At 40.8% G+C, this 22,886-nt stretch overlaps 1 protein-coding gene and 1 pseudogene across 9 annotated transcripts in view; both read left to right on the forward strand.

Annotated features, from left to right (window-relative positions):
- Positions 1–2,403: 2,403 nt before the first annotated feature.
- dock6 (dedicator of cytokinesis 6) overlaps positions 2,404–22,886 on the forward strand; it is a 33,868-nt gene continuing 13,385 nt past the window's right edge. Inside the window, exons 1-24 of one of the 9 annotated variants that reach the window (XM_028454332.1) lie at positions 2,404–2,653; positions 4,665–4,752; positions 6,173–6,351; positions 6,542–6,610; positions 6,850–6,976; positions 7,340–7,552; positions 8,645–8,730; positions 8,856–8,922; positions 9,186–9,335; positions 9,408–9,488; positions 9,620–9,776; positions 9,884–10,014; positions 11,179–11,272; positions 11,533–11,695; positions 16,553–16,670; positions 17,737–17,807; positions 17,902–18,040; positions 18,129–18,230; positions 18,326–18,412; positions 19,831–20,062; positions 20,158–20,322; positions 21,156–21,331; positions 21,770–21,871; positions 22,205–22,291. In XM_028454332.1, coding sequence (XP_028310133.1) covers positions 2,604–2,653; positions 4,665–4,752; positions 6,173–6,351; positions 6,542–6,610; positions 6,850–6,976; positions 7,340–7,552; positions 8,645–8,730; positions 8,856–8,922; positions 9,186–9,335; positions 9,408–9,488; positions 9,620–9,776; positions 9,884–10,014; positions 11,179–11,272; positions 11,533–11,695; positions 16,553–16,670; positions 17,737–17,807; positions 17,902–18,040; positions 18,129–18,230; positions 18,326–18,412; positions 19,831–20,062; positions 20,158–20,322; positions 21,156–21,331; positions 21,770–21,871; positions 22,205–22,291 — 2,934 coding nt within the window. In that variant the 5' untranslated portion in view covers positions 2,404–2,603. Of the gene's footprint in view, positions 2,754–4,664; positions 4,753–6,172; positions 6,352–6,541; positions 6,611–6,849; positions 6,977–7,339; positions 7,553–8,644; positions 8,731–8,855; positions 8,923–9,185; positions 9,336–9,407; positions 9,489–9,619; positions 9,777–9,883; positions 10,015–11,178; positions 11,273–11,532; positions 11,696–16,552; positions 16,671–17,736; positions 17,808–17,901; positions 18,041–18,128; positions 18,231–18,325; positions 18,413–19,830; positions 20,063–20,157; positions 20,323–21,155; positions 21,332–21,517; positions 21,748–21,769; positions 21,872–22,031; positions 22,174–22,204; positions 22,292–22,886 lie in introns of those variants that run through there. The other 8 variants (XM_028454337.1, XR_003674581.1, XM_028454333.1 and 5 more) reach the window with 8 other exon arrangements.
- LOC114469096 (uncharacterized) lies at positions 14,920–15,037 on the forward strand (annotated as a pseudogene).

Consider the following 22,886-nt stretch of genomic DNA (forward strand, 5'->3'; position numbering starts at 1 on the left):
CATACATCCCTGGATGTCTGTCCTTGCTCTGCCACAGCCAAGGCTCTGTCATCTCCCTCCATACATATCTGTGCCGTTCATCAACCATCTTAACACAAGACAGGCATGTACCTGCAGCAGCTCTCCAGGGTGCTGAATAGGACAACTGGGGTGTGTATGGAGGCAGTGACAAATGGGGGAGGTGCTGGTGGAAAAGAGATTGAGCTGCGTCTGTGAATTTCTTTATCATAAACGCGAGAGAAAACTGCAGGCACGGAGAAACACGAAGGCCTGCCACTATCAGAAACTGACAAGGAGGGAACACAGAAATAGTCGATCCTCATTTACTCCCATCAAACGTAGACAAGTTTTTATTTATTTCTTTAGTTTATGGTATACTGGATATACTTTTTGGTTCATAAAATGCTAACTGTGTTAGCACAGCAATGGTTAGTGTTAGGGTAGAACACGTGGAAAGAGGGCTATCCTCTGATCAGAAGTATAGCAGTTCAATCAATTTTTGTGCCAAAGTGTCCTTGAGCAAGGGAAAAACTCTACCAATGGAGGCCAAGATCTTTGCATGGCTGCTCGGTCGCCATTGGTTTGTTCTTGTGTGTTACAGGTTAATGTGAATAACAGTTATTAGGACCCATTGAGATACACGTTAGTGTTATATGTATAAGTCAAGTCCAGTTGCCATTTACTTCTAGACCTCTTCATAAGAAGAGGTCTAGGTGAATACCTGCTATGTGTGGGGAATTTGCATGTTCTCGCCATGTTTGTCTTGGTTTCCTCTGGCACTCCTGCAGGTTTCTTTCCTCTTAGTGCCCAAAACATACAGTACTGTTGGCTATATGGTTAGAGTCCCTAAAATAACTCTGTATGAGTGTTTGTCAGAGATGTCTGTGATGCCCAGAGGCTGACTAGTGTCCTGTCCAGGATGTAGTGCACATTATGCACAATATGAGCTGGAAAAACGCCGACAAATCCTCTGGACACTGGACAGACAAAAAATAAATAAAACAATGCATGATTAAATAAAATGAATAAATAAATAACCTGCATTATTATTTTTTCTTTTTTGGTTTCTCACACATTTTATTCTTATTTAACACACCAACAATACACTCACTCACCTCAGGTTCCAGATCTGTAAAGAAAACAGCATCTCTCTGCAGTCGCCACATAGACGTATAGAATGGATTCCTTTACCTTCCAGTTATGGTGGACAGCCCCACCTGCAGGTAGAGTAATGGTACAACAGCCTGTTTTGACAAGCTGTTTTATCATGTATGCAGGTTTGTTGGAACAATTCTATAAATATGTATGTAGCTGTAGCCCATTTTCTGCAAGTCATTTTAGCCATTCAAATGGAAATAATATAATAATAATAATGGTTCATACTAACCATCCCACAGTTCATAAGTCAGTTTTCAGATCCAAATAGCATCAAAACAACTTGCTGATGGTAATAAATTTTTCCATTAATGTTGTAGGCCATGCCTGGAAAGGATTTCAGAATTATGCAATATAAAATTTCAGCTGTATTGTGCTGCCACAGCAGAAAATCCTGCCCTGAGATTTTGAATCAGAAGAACAAAGGCAGCAGAGCGAGCAGACCTGCACACATGACACAGCATTTCTGTTATTTATCCATTTGTTTTAAAGTCACAATACCTATTAAGGAGCAGGCATTGCTTTAATGCATTATAATAAAGCATTTTAACACAACATAAAGGATAACTTGTCTGCTTTTATTTGTTGTTTTGTTGTGTGTGTGTGTGTGTGTGTGGGTTTTTTTTTTTTTTTTTTTTTTTTGTTTTTTTTTTAGCTTGATAATTACAATTTGGGAACCTGGCTTTAGAGTTCCTAGTTAGTTATTATAGTTTATTGGTCTTCTTGACTCATAAGCAGTGAATTAATTCACAGAGGAAACAGAGAGCAATATGTGAATTGCACAGCATGTTGTATTTTCTTCTTCTTCTTTATTGCTTTGCTTACATTTATAAGTTGTTTGTATGTATTGTTATGAATTACAAATAAAAGAAAAGTTTTTTTAAGAAAAAAAAAAAAAAAGAAAAGAAAGAAATGCACAGTTGCAGCTTTAACTGCAAACTGACGCACGCATGAGAAACCCAAAGCTGAGGTGGAGGTTGGCCAATTTAAACCGGTCAGGTGAGATTTCTTTATGGTGCACTTTTCTATTCAGGTCAAATTAGTAGAAATGCAAGAAAACAGGATGTAGTGAAAATGTATTTTAAAAGGGCACCTGTTGACATTTCAGGGATCGTTGCGATTAAAGCATGAAGCAGTGTGTTTATTTTAGTTAAACCTGAGTTACTTAGTTGTGTATTTCTGACTTGGAAAGTTGAGAAAAAGCGAAGACGACCTTTATTCTGAAATAATCTCAGATGTGGTGCAGTTTCCTGTGGTGGACTTGACGGTCAGAGCCGTGGTTCGGCTCCCGGCCACTAGGAGGACCAAGGAGGGATCTGTACTGAACCCGGTCCCAGTGTGGAGAAGGAAGAGCTGAGCGCGTCCATCCCATCCTGACCCGGGGACTACACACCACAGGGGGCATCTTCAACCCGACCAGAAAGCTTCTCCTTACATGGGGACACACGATGTCCTCAACAGCCAGCGAACGGAGGGCGTTTGCTCACAAAATCAACCGGTGAGACGCGGACTGAAGTTATTGTTTAAGCCGCTCGACGTGCGTAAAAGTGACCTGCTGGACGCAGTGCGCGCATAGCCACCATGCTAGGGATCGTAAGGTGTGAGTGCACACAATTATGGCTGTTTAAGGCTAGTTTCAGCTCTTTTGTTCTCAAACCTGTCTGTGGAGACACTTTCTGTTCCCGATGTGTGCCACTTTGTTGGGTTAATTTCCCGGTTTTAGTCGCGGTTACCGCATCATCGCAAGGCATTGTTTGTAAGCAACGAGCTGCACCGCCAAGATCAGGGCTTTCTTTTTCTTTTCTTTTTATTATTGTGCGGCTTCTAGAGCTCTTCTACCTTCTTATCCGAATGAAAGGAAAACATAAGCGTTGTTATGATGGCACCAAAGAGGACTGAAGTGTTTTGGATTGTGTGAATGCCTCGTAGCAAAACTGTAGTGACCTGTTTCCACATGTTGTGAACTGGTTCTCTCTGTAAAGCAGGATTACTGCAGGGATTACTCTTACATGCTGGTAAAAGTCCAGAAGGAGTTGGATTTATTCTCACCTCGTGGACTCAGATCAGTCTATCTAATGTGTTTGTTTTGGAGTTATTGTAATTGTGCTGATGGGAAGTTTCTCTTTCCTTGAGTCAGTGTTGGATTGTGGATCCAGGTCCAGACTGAACAACACCAGTTCAGCCTGAAGTGATGGTGCATTCCTAAAGTCCTGAGTCCAGACTGGGAGCCACACTATTGTTTAGTGCAGGATGCAGGAAAGGGTGGGAATAGGAGTTCATACAGGCAATGGTCAACAGCTTTCCTCTTTCCTGCAGATACGGTTTCCACATTATTGGAAGCACAGCATTGAATCAGAAGATTTAATGTGAGTCTCCTATATACAAGAAGTCCATCTTATGATGTAGTAAGTGCAGAAATGTAGGAGAAGACTTTACTTTAGTGGCCTGACCATCTTTGTGCATCAAACCAGCCTTAAACTGGAATGATGGGAAAAGTGTCCCAAGTGTCCACAGCTGTTTTTATGAGAGATTATTGTGGACTTCTGAGAGCAGCTGTTTTTTGTTTTGTTTTACTCTCGTCCTGTTTTCTCCCTGCTTTGTCTCTCTTCAAGCCTCCTGCTAACCGTTGGTTCAGAAAGGACATGAGCAGAGTTCTGGCTCTGTGCCTGTTCCCTGGGGCCAGGGGCCAGCTTCCCACCTCTCTGTAAGATCAGGTCCGGTCCTCGTTCAGAACAGCTGCTGTTCTTCAGTAATGCTACGAGTACCAGGGGATAAAACCCAGAAGTGATTTCACCGATTGTCACGCTTCCAAAGGCAGATGGATGCAGTACTTTGTCACGACACCCTGGATCCATAGAGATCCAAACATTTTGGGAATATTCTACAAATATAAGCTTTTCATTGGATTTATTTACTGGAATTAACCTCAACTTGGGAGTGACTTTTAAATAACTGATGCTGATGTTTTAGATGATGCTAGAATGCATAGTTAACAAAACATCCCTTTATTTTTTAAAATGTCCTATTAATTCCCTTTGAAAGTTTCCAGCTTTGAAAATACCCAGAATTTGGCAACCCTAGTTGAAATGCTATGTTTTTAATTGAATTATTTTGAATGGATGCTGATATTTATGCTTGAACAATAATAGTTATTTTACATCACTGCCCATTTCTGTTTATTTCCCACAATAAATAATTCCTATGCAAAGTTTATTATTTTCGGATATTCCCAAAATTAAGTTCCAGTGGAAATTCACCAGAAATTTTCCTCCCCTTTGCAGCCCTAGTCCATTGTATTCTGATTACTGGTTTATCTTTAGAGAGAGAATTAATTCAAAAGAAATAGTTGCGGTTTTTTTAAACTTTGTTCTTCCTTTCTGGACACCTGATTGTGCCTGAAAGACAATGTTATAACTGCATATATATGTCATTAATTTGAGCAAAATGATATTGTGTCTGTCCCGTGAATATGGCGCTGGTTCTAACTTTCATAGCTTGACTTCTCGTAGGACGTACGCTGCGGAAGTTCGAAAACAAGTGTCCAGGGATTATGGCTCACCGCAGCTGTCTAAGAAGCGTGGAAGCGGGCATCACCCGGTGAGTCAACCAGTGACAAATCAAATCAGTTTTACTATGGTTGGCTGGTGGGAAGGTTTGGAGAAACGGTGGCTTTAGTTCAGGGGTGTCATTATGTCTCCCAGGGCCAAGCGCTGCCTGGGCTGGAATGTTGGTGGTGTTTTGTTTTGTTCTATTTTCTTTTTTTTTTATGTGTATAAATAGTTTAATTGAAAAATTGCATATTTTATGGAAGAATTTCCTCGATTTCTTAATCTTTTAATGTTGACATTTAAGTAAACAGGACCCAAAGCTAATTTAATAGCGCAAATCTAACACCTAAGACATCTGGGAAACTTATCCTAAACATTAAACATTTTGATCTCCTTGGTTCTTCGCCTTTGCATGAGAGATCAAACTGCGCTGTGTGACGGATAACACAAGTTGAACTCATCAGATTTAGATTATTAGGCCGAGACAAACAAAGACAGTGATGGGGATTAATCCTAACGTCAAGCAAGTGAAGAAGTGGTTTTTGTGACGCTATTATCTGCAGGAACGCAAGCTATTATTGCTGAACAATCAAACCAAGTGTTTGTTAAATGACAAGCTGCGAAAATTAATCCTGTCTTTAACATTCCCGAGCTTCCCTGTCTATAAAGTAGTCTTTGTACAAGACATTTCTATGTTTTCCTGTTTATATACAAAATTACACTACGGTATATGCTCTATTTCAGTGTTTTCAACCTAGGGGTTGCCTGATAAATTTATATATATATATATATATATAAGAAAATAGACTGATTAAAAAACACATTCTTAAAACACAAATCTTCAACAACTGTGAAATAAATATAAATCTACCATGGCATGTATTTAGAAAAAATTCCGAACTGGCACAACTTGTCCTGGCTGTATTTGTAATACATGATCAAAATGTAATTCTAGAAAAAAGTGTCTTTAGGGTCGCCAAAAATTCTTCAATATCAAAGTGGGGTCACGATCCAAAAAAGGCTGGGTTACCACTGCCCTAGTAGCAATGAATGCTCCAGTAGATTATTTTTTATTTACTATTTTTTATTGCTTATAAATGCAACTTTTGAATGTGTCTACTTATGTCAGGCATAGTTATTTTCTCCTTTGCAAGTCTGTGTGACTAAATCATTTTTCTGAAATTATTCACAGCGAATACTTCTTACATGTAAAGTGAAGACTCAACAAATGAAGTGTGTTTGTTTAACTTTAGGGTTGGGGGTGTGAATCTGAACAATGCAATGATGTCATTCTGTATTGAATATGCAGGCCTCTATGTAAATGTCATTAAAAATGAATTAGACTCCAGGACGGGCCCCACTCTCCTTAGTCTTATCATAAATGCTTCTAATCCAGTTGATCAGATTATATTGTGAAGGACGGCTGAGTCGTTCTCACTGGTTCCTAATGGTCTAATGCTGACTGACAGTTGCCGCTGACGGAGGTTGTGGAACCGGTGGACTTTGAGGAGTATGTGAGCAGTCACGCTCCCGGGGTGGAGCCGGGGCCCCTCAGGCAGCTGATGGAGTTCCCTCAGGACGACCTGGAGCTCCTCCAGCTGGACAAAGAGTGCACTACACTGGAGCCCCCCATGCCTGAGGAGGACGAGTGAGTCCAGCCATTAAAAGGCCAAACAAACACAACAACACTCAGACATGCACACGCGTGCACAGTGCATCAATATCACTAATGTCAGACATTACTACAGATGGGAACAAAGTCTTCTCCTCTTCCACACTGAATGGACATAAATATCAGAGCAGGCTTTGCTTCATTATTAATGTGTTTCTCTTTGTAGTTCACTGGATCCCAGAGTGAGAGATGCCCTGGCCGTCTACACAGATGACTGGCTTGTCATTCAAAGGAAGTAAGTGCTTACATCAGGACTAGCAGCTCAACTAATTTACACCATGTCCACTTCTTTACCACTCACATCACTGACAGGCATGACATTTGTAGAGACATGTTTTTTTGCTTCTTCTTCTTCTTCTTCTTCTTCTTCTTCTTCTTTCTTCTTTCTTCTTCTTTCTTCTTTCTTCTTTCTTCTTCTTTCTTCTTTCTTCTTCTTTCTTCTTTCTTCTTCTTTCTTCTTCATTCCTTCTGCAGATATCAGCGTTTCAGCACCACGTGCACACCACACAACTCTGAGCGTCAGAGGGAGAGGCAGCGAGGGCTGGTCAAACAGACCTTTGAACTGGACGAGGCTGCAGCTGCTGAGCGTCAGGATGACCAGGTACCAGATCCTGATCCTGAGCCAGATCCCAATGGAGAAATGACTTCTTATCTCTGAAACGGAGTCATTAGTCAGCACTAATAGGTTCTTAAGAGCAGCAGCTTTTCCAGTAATTGTCCTCCATATAATGTCATAAACAAAAGAATATAACCCAATGGGTGTGGTCATCCAGTTTGGACTGAGTCTCATGCTGGATGATTGCAGTATTTCTTCATCCAGATGAATCATACGTAATGTTTATCGATAGCATTAAGTGGATCTGAAACACATGTTTCTCCACTGTTTTGTTTTTCTTGAGGAGAAAGTCAGATACATGATCTCATCCAAAGGCATGATCTCATCCCTTAGTCCTGTTCTCCTCAGGATGACGCAAAGCGGCGGTCGGTTAGTATCGATGAAACCCCTCGGGGCAGCTGGGCCTCCAGCATCTTTGACCTGAAGAACTCCTCTCCAGACGCTCTGCTTCCATCTGTGCTGGAAAGAACAGCCGTGGAGGACATGGATCGCCGTAATACCGAGGCACGGCTGCATGGGCGCCACGGCGACCTGCTGGGCCTGTACCCGCCCCCTGATGAGGTTTGTGGGACAACATGTGGAACAAAAAGACTTCTCCCATGTTGGGTTTATTTATTCTGCGTTTACTGAAATTCCATTTTAGTAATAAAGTATTATAGTACATCATGGCGTATAAACACCACCATACGTTTCATCCCTGACTTGAAAAGAAAACAATGTGCCACAACATTTCCAGAGGAACTGTTGAATAATATCATGTTTCACATTTTTCAAGGCGACAGCTGTTTCTCACGCAGACTCATTTTGTAACAGCAGCTTGTTGGGGGTCAGTGAAGAGGACAGCACTGTGGAGAGCTTTCATCCTGTGTGACGTCATAGACATGTTATTGTTTTTACATTTAAATTGCTGCTTGCAATAATGCATTTCAAAATAAAAGCACCTAGTGGTAATTGGTGGTTTTTATTTGATGTGTTTTCTTTAAAAGAGTGGATATCCCTCATGAAAACACATTATCATGTTCACTTTGTGTATAAACAAAATGTGATTGTGAGTGAAATTCAATTACACTTACAACTTGTCCCTCCCTCAAACATTAAGAAGATTTAGTCATGATTTAATTCAATCCTTGGAAAATCTTTGATTACATTTGTTGCTTGAAATATTAGTTAATTTAGTTTGAGTCATTCTGGCTTGGTCTGTTTTAGTCTTGGTCCACAGAAGGGTTTATGGATTTACTGAGTAAGGAAGGATATGTAAAGGGCTATTGTGGCCACTCCAAAAGGGAGAAGTTGGACTCCTTTTAATAAAATCCTATAGATTTATGTGATTCCTAAATAATTCCAAATCAATTATCTTGGTATGTGTAATGTTGTTGATAAGTTGTTAAATAAAAGCCTTGATCATGACAAGTTAGTTTCCTTTTAGCATAACTTGAGTCTAAATTATTATTTTTATTCTTTACAGGAACAATATTCAACATGTCTGTGATATATTTTTATTTTTTTATCCCATTTCTGATTTCAAGGAGTGTTTTTTCTCTCCGTTCCTTGTCGCTCTATCCCTGTCTTTATGTCTTTGTGTGTACACATCATTGTTCCTCTGCCGCTGTGTTGCCATGGCATCTGTGTAAATGTTATGCGGTTTCGTGGCAGGATGAAGCGGTCGAGAGATGCTCTCCCCCTGAAGTGCCCAAAGAACATTGTGGCCAGAGGATCATGGTCAAGTGTTTGTCTCTGAAGTGAGGGAACATTTATTTTCTTCATTACTTTTCTCACGCTGAGATCATTTCTGGGAAAACATCCCTAATGATTTCTTACTCCACTCACTGTCATTTCATGCCTTTTTTTTAATTTATCTTTCCAGGTTTGAAATAGAAATCGAGCCAATATTTGGAACCCTTGCACTGTATGACATCAAAGAAAAGAAAAAGGTATATTTTTCGTACAACTGCATCACTTCTTATGCATCATGGTGAGTCTACTGCAGTCAGTGGAACCACGTACGTAATGCTGAGATCATTCCTGGCTAATTGAATTTCCCCTCGTCTCAAAAAGGCCTAAGTGGTCTTTCGGTTCAGATCTCTGGATCAAAAGTGAATTAAAACCCCCCTGACGTGCACATCCATTATCATCATCCCTCCCTCTCTTCCCCCTCCCTGGCTGATTCCCACTTACTGTATCTCTCCTCCAACAGATCTCGGAGAATTTCCACTTCGACCTAAACTTGGATTCAATGAAAGGGCTACTCAAACCTCACACACCTCACGTCGCCATCTCCACTCTGGCCCGTTCTGCCATTTTCTCCATCACATACCCTTCAGCTGATATCTTTTTGGTCATTAAGGTGCATCGATCATTTGTTTATTATTGTCTCTCTATTGTAGGACTTGTTAAATATTATTTCATCTTGTTGTAGCTTGAGAAAGTCCTTCAACAAGGAGACATCGGCGAGTGCTGTGAACCCTACATGGTTATGAAAGAATCAGATTCCACTAAGGTAACGTAAATGTCCGAAGTCATAAACATGACTCGAGTCCCTGCAGTGTTCACCACCATCTGTGAAATCAGATAAATCAGGTGACTCCGTATCGTCGGCTCATGTTATGTCTTCCCGTGTCTCCGCCGCAGCACAAGGAGAAACTGGAGAAGCTGCGTCTGCAGGCCGAGCAGTCGTGCAGTCGTCTGGGACGTTTCCGTATGCCTTTCGCCTGGACAGCCATTCACCTGGTCAACATAGTGAGCAGCGTGGGAGGACTGGACCGCTGCGAGCTCGACTCGGACTCTGGTACTGCCATCATCCAAGCACTTTGCCGTGTGGTAGATTAACTACAGCCGTCACTGAAATGTAATGTGCAGCCTTCCTAACGCTGTCCTTTTTTGAATGTGTGCAAGAACGCAAAGGTCATGGAACGTGGAACGAGAGGAAGAAGAAGGGCTTTGAACGAATGAGCGTGGGGGACGACGTGTGTAACTTTGCTACGTTCCGTCCAGCGACACTTACCGTCACCAACTTTTTCAAACAGGTCAGAAACTACTGAAGATGTTAATGCCAACAAAGAGACACAGATTTCAATATTGCTGCACTCAATATTTAATTAAATCAAATCCAAAATCCAATTCAATAATATGTAATTTATTATTATTTTACCCATTACTTTTTACTGAATTCTTTTTTCTATATATATTATAGACCAAACACAACAATTTGATGAAAAATATCTTAATTTTCAAATTATTTATTACTTGTTATATTTTCATTTTAACATAAATTGTTGTACAGTATAGCCCTTAAAAACATTTTAAAGTAAATCTATTCAAGCTTGTCTTACTGCCACTAAAGTGTAAAATAAATGTGTATTTTTTTTATTTTATTTTATTGAAATTGGGGAGCTCTGCAGTGCTGTAGTAGCTCTGTGTGCTCTGGGAGGGTCAAATGAAGCATTTCCCAACACACCCTTTAAATCCCTGCAGTACACTCACACAGTCAATGCTTTGTGCTTGTTTTGCTGCGCAACAGATTCAATTTGTCACACCTCACACCACTTGAATGCAACACAACCACCTAAACCTGTGGTTCCCAATCTTTTTTGTCCTGTGTACCCCCTTTGCCCAATCATGTGTACCCCACTTCATATTATAAGTACCCTCTCCATAATTTCATATGCTTTTTTATTTTGTAACAGTGGGTTCTCCTAAATCCCTAACTTAGTCTTGAACATTGGTTCCCTAAGACTTAATATTACAAATAATTAATGGAATTTAAAGTGGAATTTATTTAATTAAAAAAAAAAATCCCAATGCGGTCTGCTATGTTAAATGTTGCTAATTATTGTCTCCTATTGTCAGTAGTGTGATAAAATAGCCTTAATGACATAAAATAATCCTGTTTCAATAAATTACAAGAAAATATCATATTTTATTGAGTAATAGTGCTGTTTTTTTGTGGTGAATTTGTCACAAAAAAAAGTCTAAAAATGAACAATTTACTCATTTACTGATTATTTTTAAATGAATCTTTCTGAGTACCCCCTCAATGTGATTCTGTACCCCTGTTTGGGACCCACTGATCCAAACATCCTCCTACAGGATCTACAGTACCAGGAACCTTAGTGTAAAACTAGCATAATGACATTAGATTTTGCACTGCATAAAACTGCATCCTATGGGCTTTCCTACTTGTGTGTCAGGAGGGGGACAGACTGAGTGATGAAGACCTCTACAAGTATCTGGCTGACATGCGTCGGCCTTCCTCTGTTCTGCGGCGCCTGAGGCCCGTCACAGGTAACCACGACAGAGAAGAACTAAAATCTCCGACGTGAGACTTTCTTACTTCCTGAATTCTACTTTTAGAGTTTCATCACCGGATCCTTATATTAAAGGGAGAGCTAAGTTTCTGTTGCATGTTATTTAAGTCCAGTTTGGATCTATTGAATGTGATGTTCTTACAATCAAATGTGAATTGTATGGATTCTGAATATATTCTGAATAATCTGTGTGCGTGTGTGTGCGCGTGTGTGTGGTGTTGTTTTTTTTCCTTACAGCCCAGTTGAAGATTGATATTTCTCCAGCTCCGGACTCTCCGCATTACTGCCTGTCACCAGAGCTGCTTCACGTAAAGCCTTACCCCGACCTCCGTGTCAGGCCCACCAAAGAGGTGCTGGAGTTCCCAGCTCGCTACGTTTACACACCACACACCAGCTACAGGTGTGTAGTCATCAAACACACACACTCACTCACACACTATGGGGGGTGGATCCATTCTCAATCCATGCGTGCCAGTCCATCACACGTGTACCTGCCTGCCTAACTTTCACTAAACTTAAAGTAGTTAGGTGTAGTGGCAGGTGTGGCGTGAGTGAAGCTATAGCGATCAGGTGCCCTTCACTATGTAGCACCGTCTACGTGACATGTAAACACTTAGAAAAAAATACTACGCGTGCACGTCAGCAAGTGTGTGTGAGTATTGAGTGTCGTATCCTGTCCATTCACAGCAACGATCTGACTCAGCGTAACACTACAGTCACTACCACTCTATGGACGGGTGTCGTAACACAGACTGTAAGCGGACTAAATGGTGGTCCGTTATACACTCAGTGCTCACAGACACACTTGCATACCTGGACACGTGTACACACCTGTACGCCTAAGCGCCTAGTATTTTTTTCTAAGTGTTTGCATGTCACGTAGACGGTGATCGATAGTGAAGCGCACCTGATCGCTGGAGCTTCACTCACCACACCTGCGTCTACGTGTGACTGATATATTTATGTTTGTAAGTTGCACATCCAGGTGTGGCGTATGTGCGCATACACTTTCATGTGTATGCGGACGTGACTTGTGCATTGTGCCCGTGTACCCATTCTAAGTCTATGGAAAATGTAGATCAGACTTGCAGGCGCTGGGTACGGGTTGATTTGAGCGTACGTTGGACTGGTGCGCATGAATTTAGAATGAATTCACCCCCCCATACACACACACACACACATGTGCATTGACCTATAGAACAAACACACTCTCTGTCAGGCAGTGGGCGCATGACTCTGTGTTTGCTGAGTTTAACACTAGATTTTACAATGTGACAAACGCTCTTTAATAATATGTCAAGGCGACAGTCACAACTCGTTCAAATAATGTTTACAAAGCATGTCGAGGCCAAAGAACAAATGATAAAAAAATATGGGATGAGGAAGACATGTGTACAAAAAAGTACTGTATTCTGTGTAATGGGTTTTAGACAGGAGTGCACTGATGTCGAGAAGTTGCAGATAATTTGTCTTGTTCAGACTGGGAGTAAATCAAAGGTTGAACATCATTGTTAGCTTAATAGCCAGGATCCTTCTTCTGCACCCACTCATCCTCAGCGTGCACGACAAGTCCTTTTCCAGCGTGCACATGTGACTTCGGGCAGAAAGATCAAACCCCCGCTGAGATATAAAATGCTTAAATCCTGCCCTTTATCATCTTCTGCAGTTTGGAGATCTGCTTGTTCTGAGACTCAATAGCTCGTCTTTGGTCCTGAGTTAAATGCTGTAAAGTCTGTAGGACATTGCTCTGCTCCTCTGCTCGCTCCTGTAAAGGAGAGGAAGAAACGGAAGTCAGAGATTATTAAATGTAGGTTACCAGGAACTTTTCCACACATCTGGAGCTTAGACAGCAGCCTGTAGGTACCTGCAGCTTTTTAATGCTGAGCGAGTTGTTGAGGTCTTTTTCCAACTTCTTCACCTTTGTGCTCAGTTTCACCTCTTCCTTCTCCACGCTGCTCAGCAGGTCCCGTGTTCGTCTGATGTCAGCCTGGTGCTCGGCCATCTGGGACTGAAAACAGATCATATAGATCAGTGGTTCCCAAACTTTTCACAAACCTGTACCCCTTCTTACACTAAACCTGCCCCCGTGCCCCCTACTGCTGCACAATGTAATGTCACTAGGGCTGGGAGATATATCGACAATCAAGATAAAAACTGATTTTTGTATTTTATAGCTTATTTTTTATCAAAATACTCGTTTTAGGAGTGGATGCTTTTGCCACTTGTCAGAAAAGCATGAAAGGCACAGTTTGATGGATTTCTGAGTGCTTCTTAACCCAGACCTTCCCCTAAACAAGCCACACTACAGAACTCACTCACACGTGCTGTCCCTTAGAGGAGAAAAAGAAAAAAGCGACACATATTGTGCAGTTATTTGTTAATAAATGTGCCTGTGTGACATTTTGCATCAGGAAATTAAACCCAGAATTGTCTTTCTGTGAAGACTATTGACATTTATATCGTATATCACTATTTTGAGAAAAAAAATAGAGATAAGAGTTTTGGTTCATATCACCCAGCCCAAAATGTGACTTGTATACAATGTGAAATTTGTTTCTGAATTTCACCTATGCTGTTGAGGAATAATAGGTAATATAAAATAATAATAATTGTTACGCACTCAAGAAAATACCTTATTTAAAATTATCACTTGTTTGCATTATTTCATTATTTAGCCTACTGGCATTTTCAGTGGGAAACAAATTTCTTTTTCTGAAAGAATAAACCTACCAAACATTTGTTGATTGAACGTATAGCAGTAATAGAACATATTAATCACCCTGAAACTGTGAAATACAACTCGCTACAACTTTACTGAGGAGGGTGAGGTTGAGAGGATGCACAGAACTCTGCAATGTTTGGCTGAATTTCATATTTGCACTTTTTTTGATGAAGTTGTTTCTCTGTCTGAGGCTGCATGAGGGGGCTCTGCATCTGGAACTTTTCTCTGCTGTCTGAGGCCATGCTAGTAGCTCGGCTATCTACAACAAGTGTAGCGCTGCTAACATCTTGGTCCACCGTACACCTTCAGTGTTGCTGTTGCTGTGGAAGGACATTTATCTTATTCATTTCCATGCGTTAGCCACGCACGATGGAGTGAGCGACAGTCAGTCACATGTGTTAATCAATCATTGAGATTCACGTAAGTCTATGTGAGAGCAGAGCGGCTAGAGAGTCTTACATGGGCCAATGTGTAATTTGTGGCAATGCATGGATGCTCCTGACTGCTGCTGCTGTATTTATCAGTGATGTCCGGATACAACTTTTTCATTTCCGATATGATACTGATATTTCAACCATGCGTATCGGCCGATACCGGTATTGATGCGATACAATATCGGCATGAATCATACATACTTTAATTACTTTATTTATTTTTTTAATAAAAAAATACTTATTTTATAGTGTGGAATGTTAGAAAAGGCTTGATCAAGTGATGTCACTCAAACAGAGAACAATAGTCATTTAAACTTTCAACATAATATCTACAGTATTCTACAATTTTATAAAATAAATAAATGAATTGCAAAAGAAAAAAAATTGAAGTTTGAATCCGATATCCGTTTTCAGGCTAATATCGGACCGATGTCCGATATCGATATTGGACCGGGACACCCCTAGTAGTTATGTGGCCATACCATCCTGTCATTGCCTGATCTCGTTCGATCTCTGAAGCTAAGCAGGTCTGGGCCTGGTTAGTGGTTGGATGGGAGACCACTGAGAATTCCAGGTGCCACAGTGGGGGACAGTCGCTCCAGTGGTGTCTGTCATTGTGTCCTTGGGCAAGGCACTTCACCCACATTGCCTAGTATTAATGTAGTGTGTGAGTGTTGGTGGTGGTCAGAGGGGCCGATGGCGCACTATGGCAGCCTTGCTTCCGTCAGTCTTCCCCAGGGCAGTTGTGGCTACAGTAGTAGCTTACCACCGCTAAGTGTGGAGTGAAATAATAATGCCTTAATTCTGTAAAGAGTGTCTATGATAAAGCGCTATATAAAATCCAATGCATTATTGTTATTATTATTATTTATATTCTAAATAATACACTGTTTTTATTACAATTTGCATACTTTAGGATATAGATTATCAGATTGTCTAATAATGTAGTTAATTTCACAATGAAACTGAAAGCCGTTGCTGTATCTCTATCACTACACCACATCAGCCTTGTTTTGTCTGCTCCACTGCTTTTATCTCAGAAGTTTAATCTCCCTTCGTTCCAACACGTACGATCTAAGTTTGATTGCCCATTCTAAAGCTGAGCATTACCCAGCCTCACACTGTAAACCTGTGCTGTGTTTTCTTACCTGTAGCAGCTCTAGCGCCTCTTTCATCTGCTTCTTCACCTCTGCTGCACGCTCTGTCTTTGCCCCCAGCGTCTGAAGCGCCTCCTCGTGGCTCTGCAGCGCCTGCTGGATTTGTCCCATTTTGGCCTCAGTGGTTTGGTAGATATTGTTCAGGGAATCACTGAATTGCACGACACTAAATATGAGCAGGTTGAGTTCTTCCCGTGGAGCAGCCTTTTTTTCCACCCTGCTGGTCTGCGCTATCAGGCCTGCGCCGACAAAACTCACAGCCACACAAAGCCAACTAAGAGTCCAGATCATTCTGTGAGTTTTTTAGGCCAAAGGAGAATTTTGAAATAAAGTTAATAAAAAAAAATATATCTTGGATTGGTCGACTGTGCAGTGATGCTTCTACTGGGTGTTTGCTGTTGCGTCCACATGCTAAATATAAAGCATAACAGAGTCAATCATTAGCTCAGTCAAGGTTTGATGGCTGGCTCATCCCTGGCCTTCGTCCCATCGACCTGTCTTTAACATTTAACACTGACATGCTAATTTCAACAAATAGTTCACGAATACTAGCTAAATACATAAAGTATTAATGAGAATGATAATCAGCTGTTATTGTCATATATGTACAGCTACATACACACAATTACACCCAGGGAGCAGTTAGGGTTAAGGGACTTGCTCAACATTCCAGTGATGGTCCAGTATGTCACAATGATGCTTATCAATGAGCATGATCAGTGTGTTGGATAATTTAAGCAAATGGAAAAAATCAACATTTTTCAAAATCTGTGTACTCATAACCTTGAATGCTTACCTTGGACCAAATATGAGGCCCACTCTCACCCAGTAAGACCAGCACAAGGTCATTTGATCCTCGTGTGTACACTTGTGAAACTTAATGTTAAATGATTATACATTTGTTGTTTTTTTATTCTGATTTGTTGTTTTTCCGGTGCCGACAGGAACCTGCTCTACGTTTACCCACAGAGTCTGAACTTCAGCAGCCGTCAGGGATCTGTGAGGAACATCGCTGTGAAGGTTCAGTTCATGGCAGGAGAAGATGCCGGTCTGGCTCTGCCGGTGAGTCACAGTCAGGGAGGATCAAATGACTGTGACTACAGTGTTCTCAGGGGAGAGAAATCATAGCGAGAAAGAGCAGCTTCAGGCTGTGAAAGACTATATACCCTATGTTATCGCTTTAAAGGATTGAACTTCAAAGAGTTACATTTTCCACCGCAAAACAAATACCAATCTCGTTCATGCATTTATTCATTATTTATCAAATGATAAATACCCCCTATACATATAAAACATTACTAAGAATAATAATGCTTTTTACATATGATCCAACTCTTGGAAACCGGAAACACCTTTTCCATAAATTATGCTTTTCTTGTCGCGACTGATTTATCCCCAATAAATTTGTTTTAAATTTGTCAACAAACTCTCATATGTTCAGATTAATTGTTCTAATCAGAAATGCACAAGTGCCGATAGTCATTGTATTTGAAAATATTTTTTGTGTGTATTTATCTCAACTCTTCTCTAAATCAGATATTCTGAAACGTCTTTATAAATTTAAAAAAAATCCCAATTTTTATCACTCGTCAATAAACTCAAGTGCAAAACTTAAAGCTTTTCATGTTCTTATTGCATATAATAATAATATTTTTGTGATCAACTTTTTATTCATGTGTGGCTAGTGATTAGTCTAATTTATAGACTTCATTCCCCTTGCGATGGGCATATTGAAACATATATACAAATGAGTTTAATGCACATAGAAATCAAGCCTTTAAACAATAAAAAAATAAATAAATAATAGTAATAATAATTACATTAAAAGATTGAAGAAAAAATAAGAAAAGGTGAAAAAAAAGAAAACCTTGTTCAGATTCTGCCAATGTATAGAATTGAGCAATAACAATATGTCGTACAGTACAAAGTAGGTGCTGATTTCCTTTGTCAACGACATCTACAGAAATAGCAATATATACATAATAGTAGTTAGCAAAGTACATATATATGGTTATGTAATGAACTTTCTCAATTTTTCTTAGAGCTTAAGGGCAAATAATACAGAAATATTTACAAATTATACAAAAAAAAAAGACAAATTGTGGCTAAAAGGCTGATTTGTATGCAGGTGATCTTTGGGAAGTCCAGCTGTGCTGAGTTCATGAAAGACGCCTACACACCCATCATCTATCACAACAAGTGAGGCTCAATCACCTGTTAATCTTCTGCTAGACTGTGTTTCACACTTCCACTGGCCTTATATACTTCTGTTACCTTACTTCTCGATTCCCAGGGCTCCAGAGTTTTATGAGGAGATGAAGATGAAGATTCCTGCCAACCTTACAGACAACCACCATCTCCTGTTCACTTTCTATCACATCAGCTGCCAGCCCAAGCAGAACACTCCTCTGGAGACTCCTGTGGGCTACACTGTAAGGATTCCTTCAGCTGGCTCACATCCTAACCCACACACCCCACGTCTTTGAAAAAGTACGCGTCTCCTTCTTTTCTTGCTTGCAGTGGATTCCGCTGATGCAGCACGGGCGGCTTCGCACTGGATCCTTCAGCCTGCCCGTGTCTGTGGAGAAGCCTCCACCCAGCTACTCAGTGCTCACACCTGATGTAAGCGTGTGTGGCCGTGTTGAGGTTGCTTGGCGTTAGCCATTCGTGTGTGAGCTACCTGACTGTCCAATGTCTTGGTTGTCACTCTGTTGCAGGTTCAGCTCCCAGGAATGAAGTGGGTGGACAACCACAAAGGAGTGTTCAACGTGGAGGTGACAGCGGCTTCTTCAGTGCACACACAGGTATGTGGATATGTCTTTAATGCTGCATTCGATTGCACTCGGAACTTGGAAAGATCCGGGTCGTCAATTTCAACCTTGGAGGTAAATGCGTTTCATTCAGTAAACTCGGAAAACATGGTTGGCCACAGCTGATGTTTGTTTTTATATTTTTTGTGTTTGCTGGAGAAATATATGAGCTCCTTAAGGGTAAGAGAGAAAGAGAAACGTCCTACACTTTAACGCACCAGTGGTGGGGATCCTGCATGCTTCATTGAACTATACAGGTATCATTACTGAAGCAGAGCTGCGTTCACCTGAACAGAGTGGGGATGGAAATACCACTACAGAGTTATTCTGCACTTTTAGTAACACACATACCAAATTAGACGGCACATAAAAGAAAAAGTTGAGGAGAAAGTGACTATATACGTCTAACAGAGGGCGCCGCCACTTTGCTAAAACATCATTGTGACTGACTCGGGCTGCTTGGATCCTGCCAGAGTTCCCGAGTCGGGGTCCCGAACCCAAGGGCCCTTTTATTGCACTTTTCCGATTTGTTCTGTCGGATTTATCCGGGTTCCGAGTGCAATCGAAAGCAGCAGTCAAACCCAGCTGTGTGTATTTGAATTCAATTCATTTTAACTTTATTTACATAGCGCTCGTCACCAATTAAAAAAACATTTCCAGCTGCTTTTTCAACATGTTTCCTTGCATCAGCACACCTGAATTTAATGTGTAGCTCGTTATCAATCGCACATTAATTAGATCTAGGTGTCGTATTGTAATATTTATCACATGGCTTGGCTGGAACTTTTTATTTTAATGCATAAACTAAAATAAAACATTTGACATACAATCTATTGCTTTTATTCCATTGTTATTTTAAATGGTTGAATTTTAACAACAATGGAATAATGGACTTGATTATTAATCAAGTCCATTTACCATTTAGAAAAAATAATTTGTTTTACATTACGATGTGTACTTTACAGCTTTACAAATGTATATTTTGATTTTAAGTTTGGATTTATTGGTGGATTCAATGATGCTTCAAATAGGAATTATCCCAATTGGTTTAACAGGTTTTTTTTGTTTTTTTAAGCACACATTTTCTTAATCTACTCATCTAGAATAAAGTTTGATGTTAGCACCGTTCAAAGGTGGGCTAACTACATGTTTTTCATATTTTTAAAGTCACCGCAGGTTTATAATTGTTTTGGTAGTGACATTTTGAGGTTTCTGCCTCATTCACAAAACTCTTGATATAGAAATCTTTAGTTATTTTAAAGTTGAAGGTAACACATCTGTTAAAGAAACCACACATTGTCATACCTGAAAATGTAACAATGTTTCCCTTTAGGACACTAGGGGGCAGTAAAGGTACACTAGTGATCCACGGCGCAGTATTCATGAAAGTTTCCTTTGGGTTTGTTCATCAGGACCCCCACCTGGATAGGTTCTTCACTCTGGTTTACGTCCTGGAGGAGTACGCCTTCCCCCTCCGCCTGAAAGACGTCATCATCACCGAGGCCAACATGGAGGGGGAGCTGAAGGCCAGCATGGCCTCCCTAAAAGGAGCTCTGCTCGACACGTGCGTCAGATTCCTGCATCAGCTGCTCAACAAACTCATTCAGCTCATCGTCTACCCTCCAGTCATCGCGGGACAAATCGGTGAGCATGTGAAGTCCACTGCTGCTTTTCAGACGCATTCAGACTCCACCCACATGCTCAGTGTCCAGGGACTGCATTCCCTCTCTTACCTGCAGTGAACCTGGGCAGAGCTGCCTTTGAAGCCATGGCTCTGCTAGTCAACCAGATCCACAAAAATCTGGAGGGAAACCAAGATCAACACGGTCGTAACAACCTGCTGGCTTCCTACATCCACTACTGCTTCCGCCTTCCCTCCGCAGAACCTGCAGTTCCCCCCACAGGTCAGTCGTCAGGTTTTACTGGAACCTGTGGGAAAGAAGCAGGAGCCACTGGTTTTATTTAGGACAGGGTTTCTCAAATGGGGGTACATGTACCCCTAGGGGTATGCAAGAGAGAGAGAGAGAGAGGAAAATTAACAAATAAGGGGTTCTACAATGTTTATTTTTAGTTAAAAATTATAATTGTACCAAATAATACCAGTAGCTCACAAAACAACAACAAAAACACACAAAATAAGAGAAAAATATCCAGACAAAACGACAAAAAATACACACTAAATGAGCTAAAATACACAAAACAGAGAAACATACAAAATGACATAAGAAACAGCCAAACGACACTAAAAGCACACACGCTCAAAACAACACAAAAACGACAACAAAAACACACAATACAAGAGAAAAATATACCAAAGAACAGACAAACAACAACAAAATACACAACATTACACCAAAAACACAAAATGACACAACATGATGATAGAAATGATCTTGATTAGAACATGAGCTGATAATACAAGGGTTAGTCTTAGTCCCACACCAGGAGGGAGATGACCAGAAATGATAAAAACTATAGGAATTCATCTTTTCAGGAGGCACTAAATACTGTTTTATTCCACCTATTTACACAGTGAGATTCTTTAAAATGTGTGTTATCACTCATTCATTCCATCTTTATGCTCTATTGTTATTTTTTCACAGAATTGTGAGCAAAATCTTCTTGTTGAACAAAGGGGGTACTTGGATTCAAAAGTTAGAAAAAGAGGGGTACTTGAGCCAAAAGAAAGTTTGAGAACAACTGATTTAGAATATTGACTTGTTTTGTTTCATTCTAGCTGCTACTATGCAGTCCTATGAGATGCCCATGCAGTTTGCGACCCTCTCGAGGGCAGCAGCTCGTCCATCCAGCCTCCTCCTGTCACGCTCCAAAAGTATCAGCAACTCAAACCCCGACTTGGCCTCAACGCCCATTTCCCCTGACGAAGAGGTGCAGAGGATCATCGGGAACAAGGTGAGCTGGGCCTGTCCTCTGTGAGAACCGTCTAAATAGTTTCTAAATTTTGAACCTCGTGACCTTTGCTGCTCAAACTTAATCTGCGTGACTTTAAACCTGTTTTTTAATTCCTATAGAGCCAAATGATTAAAGCTGTTTCAATGTTTTTATCCCTTCTGTGTCTTTTTGCCCTTTGGTGTTCAGTGGGTTTGACTTTGTGTTGCTCTGTCTGTTTACAGAAGATTTAACAGCCTTTGTTCCATCAATCAATGCAATCATGTAGTCTGCTTCTGTCCCTTGTGTTTTATTTACTCAGTCCTGTGACTTCCTGAGTGTTTTGTTGCTTGAGTTTGTTCATTAAAGAGTAGTCCTTCCCTTTACTCATTGTGCCCTTGCCTCTTGCCACACGTGTGTGTGTGTTTTGTGTGTTTGTGTGTTTCTGGTGGCTTACGGCAGGGCATTGACCGCTCCCACTCCTGGGTAAACTCTGCTTATGCCCCTGGGGGGTCGAGATCTGTGCTACGCCGGAACCCAAACTCCAGCTGTGAGCTCAAGCAGGTGCCAAACCTTTCCTTTTCCTCCTTTGATGATGATGATGATGATGATGAACACTCGTGGGTCGTCCCTCATCTGCATCCGTCTATGTCCCACCCTTCTAACACATTAACCCCCACCTTACCCATCAATTCCCACTCGCTCGTCCTCTGCCGCCCAACAGATAATGTGAGCTCTCACCCGCTCGCTGCCTGAAGCATCTCCGCTTTCTTCCCTTCTTTGCACTCAATGGATTTCACAGGCAGATCTCTGGCCTCTCACTTGTTTCCATTCACCATCACCAATTTTTTTTTGTCCTCATCTTTTTGTGTTCAACTCACCATCACTCCATGTCAGGCAAACGACCGCGGCTCCAATCGCATGTCTGCCTTTCTGGACAGCGTGGCCTTGTTTTCTGTTCCCACAAGGCAGATTATCAAGAAGGTAAACGTTGCATCAGCCTTGACAAAGTGAAACATTTTAGCAGCCTTTATTAACCTTCATTAACCCTTTAATTTTATTAACTCTCATCATCACTAATGACATTTCAACATCCATCCGACTGTTTACATTTGGTGCAGGATACTTGAAGTTTGGAGAGAATATATCATATATTCGAAGGAGACGTCACAGAGTATAAAAACTTTCCTATTGATTTCAAAACTATGCCCTTTATTATTGCCCTGGTCTGAATCCAGTTTGTGATAATTAATGAGGGAAGTTTACAAAGTCTCCAGTTGCGCTTGTAGTTGTTCTTTTTGAAGCCATTTTCTTAAAATTTCCACCAGCTTTTTTGAGTGCTTTTAAGCCGCAACACGATGGGATCCAGTTTTTGACACGTTTAGGTCTGTTATTCATAGCTATGGTGATATTCTTCTAATCCGCTGTTAAACTGTAATAACAGAGTTTTATTTTCGAGAGCTCGGTATAGATTAGAGTTTTCCAAATCAATTTGATTCGATTCACGAGGGCCTGATTCGATTTGATTCGCGATTCAATTAGAGTCCAGTCGATTTGGTTAAGGATATTTCAGTCACAG

The sequence above is a fragment of the Gouania willdenowi genome, chromosome 8 (assembly GCF_900634775.1).
Source record: "Gouania willdenowi chromosome 8, fGouWil2.1, whole genome shotgun sequence".
NCBI classification, from domain to species: domain Eukaryota; kingdom Metazoa; phylum Chordata; class Actinopteri; order Blenniiformes; family Gobiesocidae; genus Gouania; species Gouania willdenowi.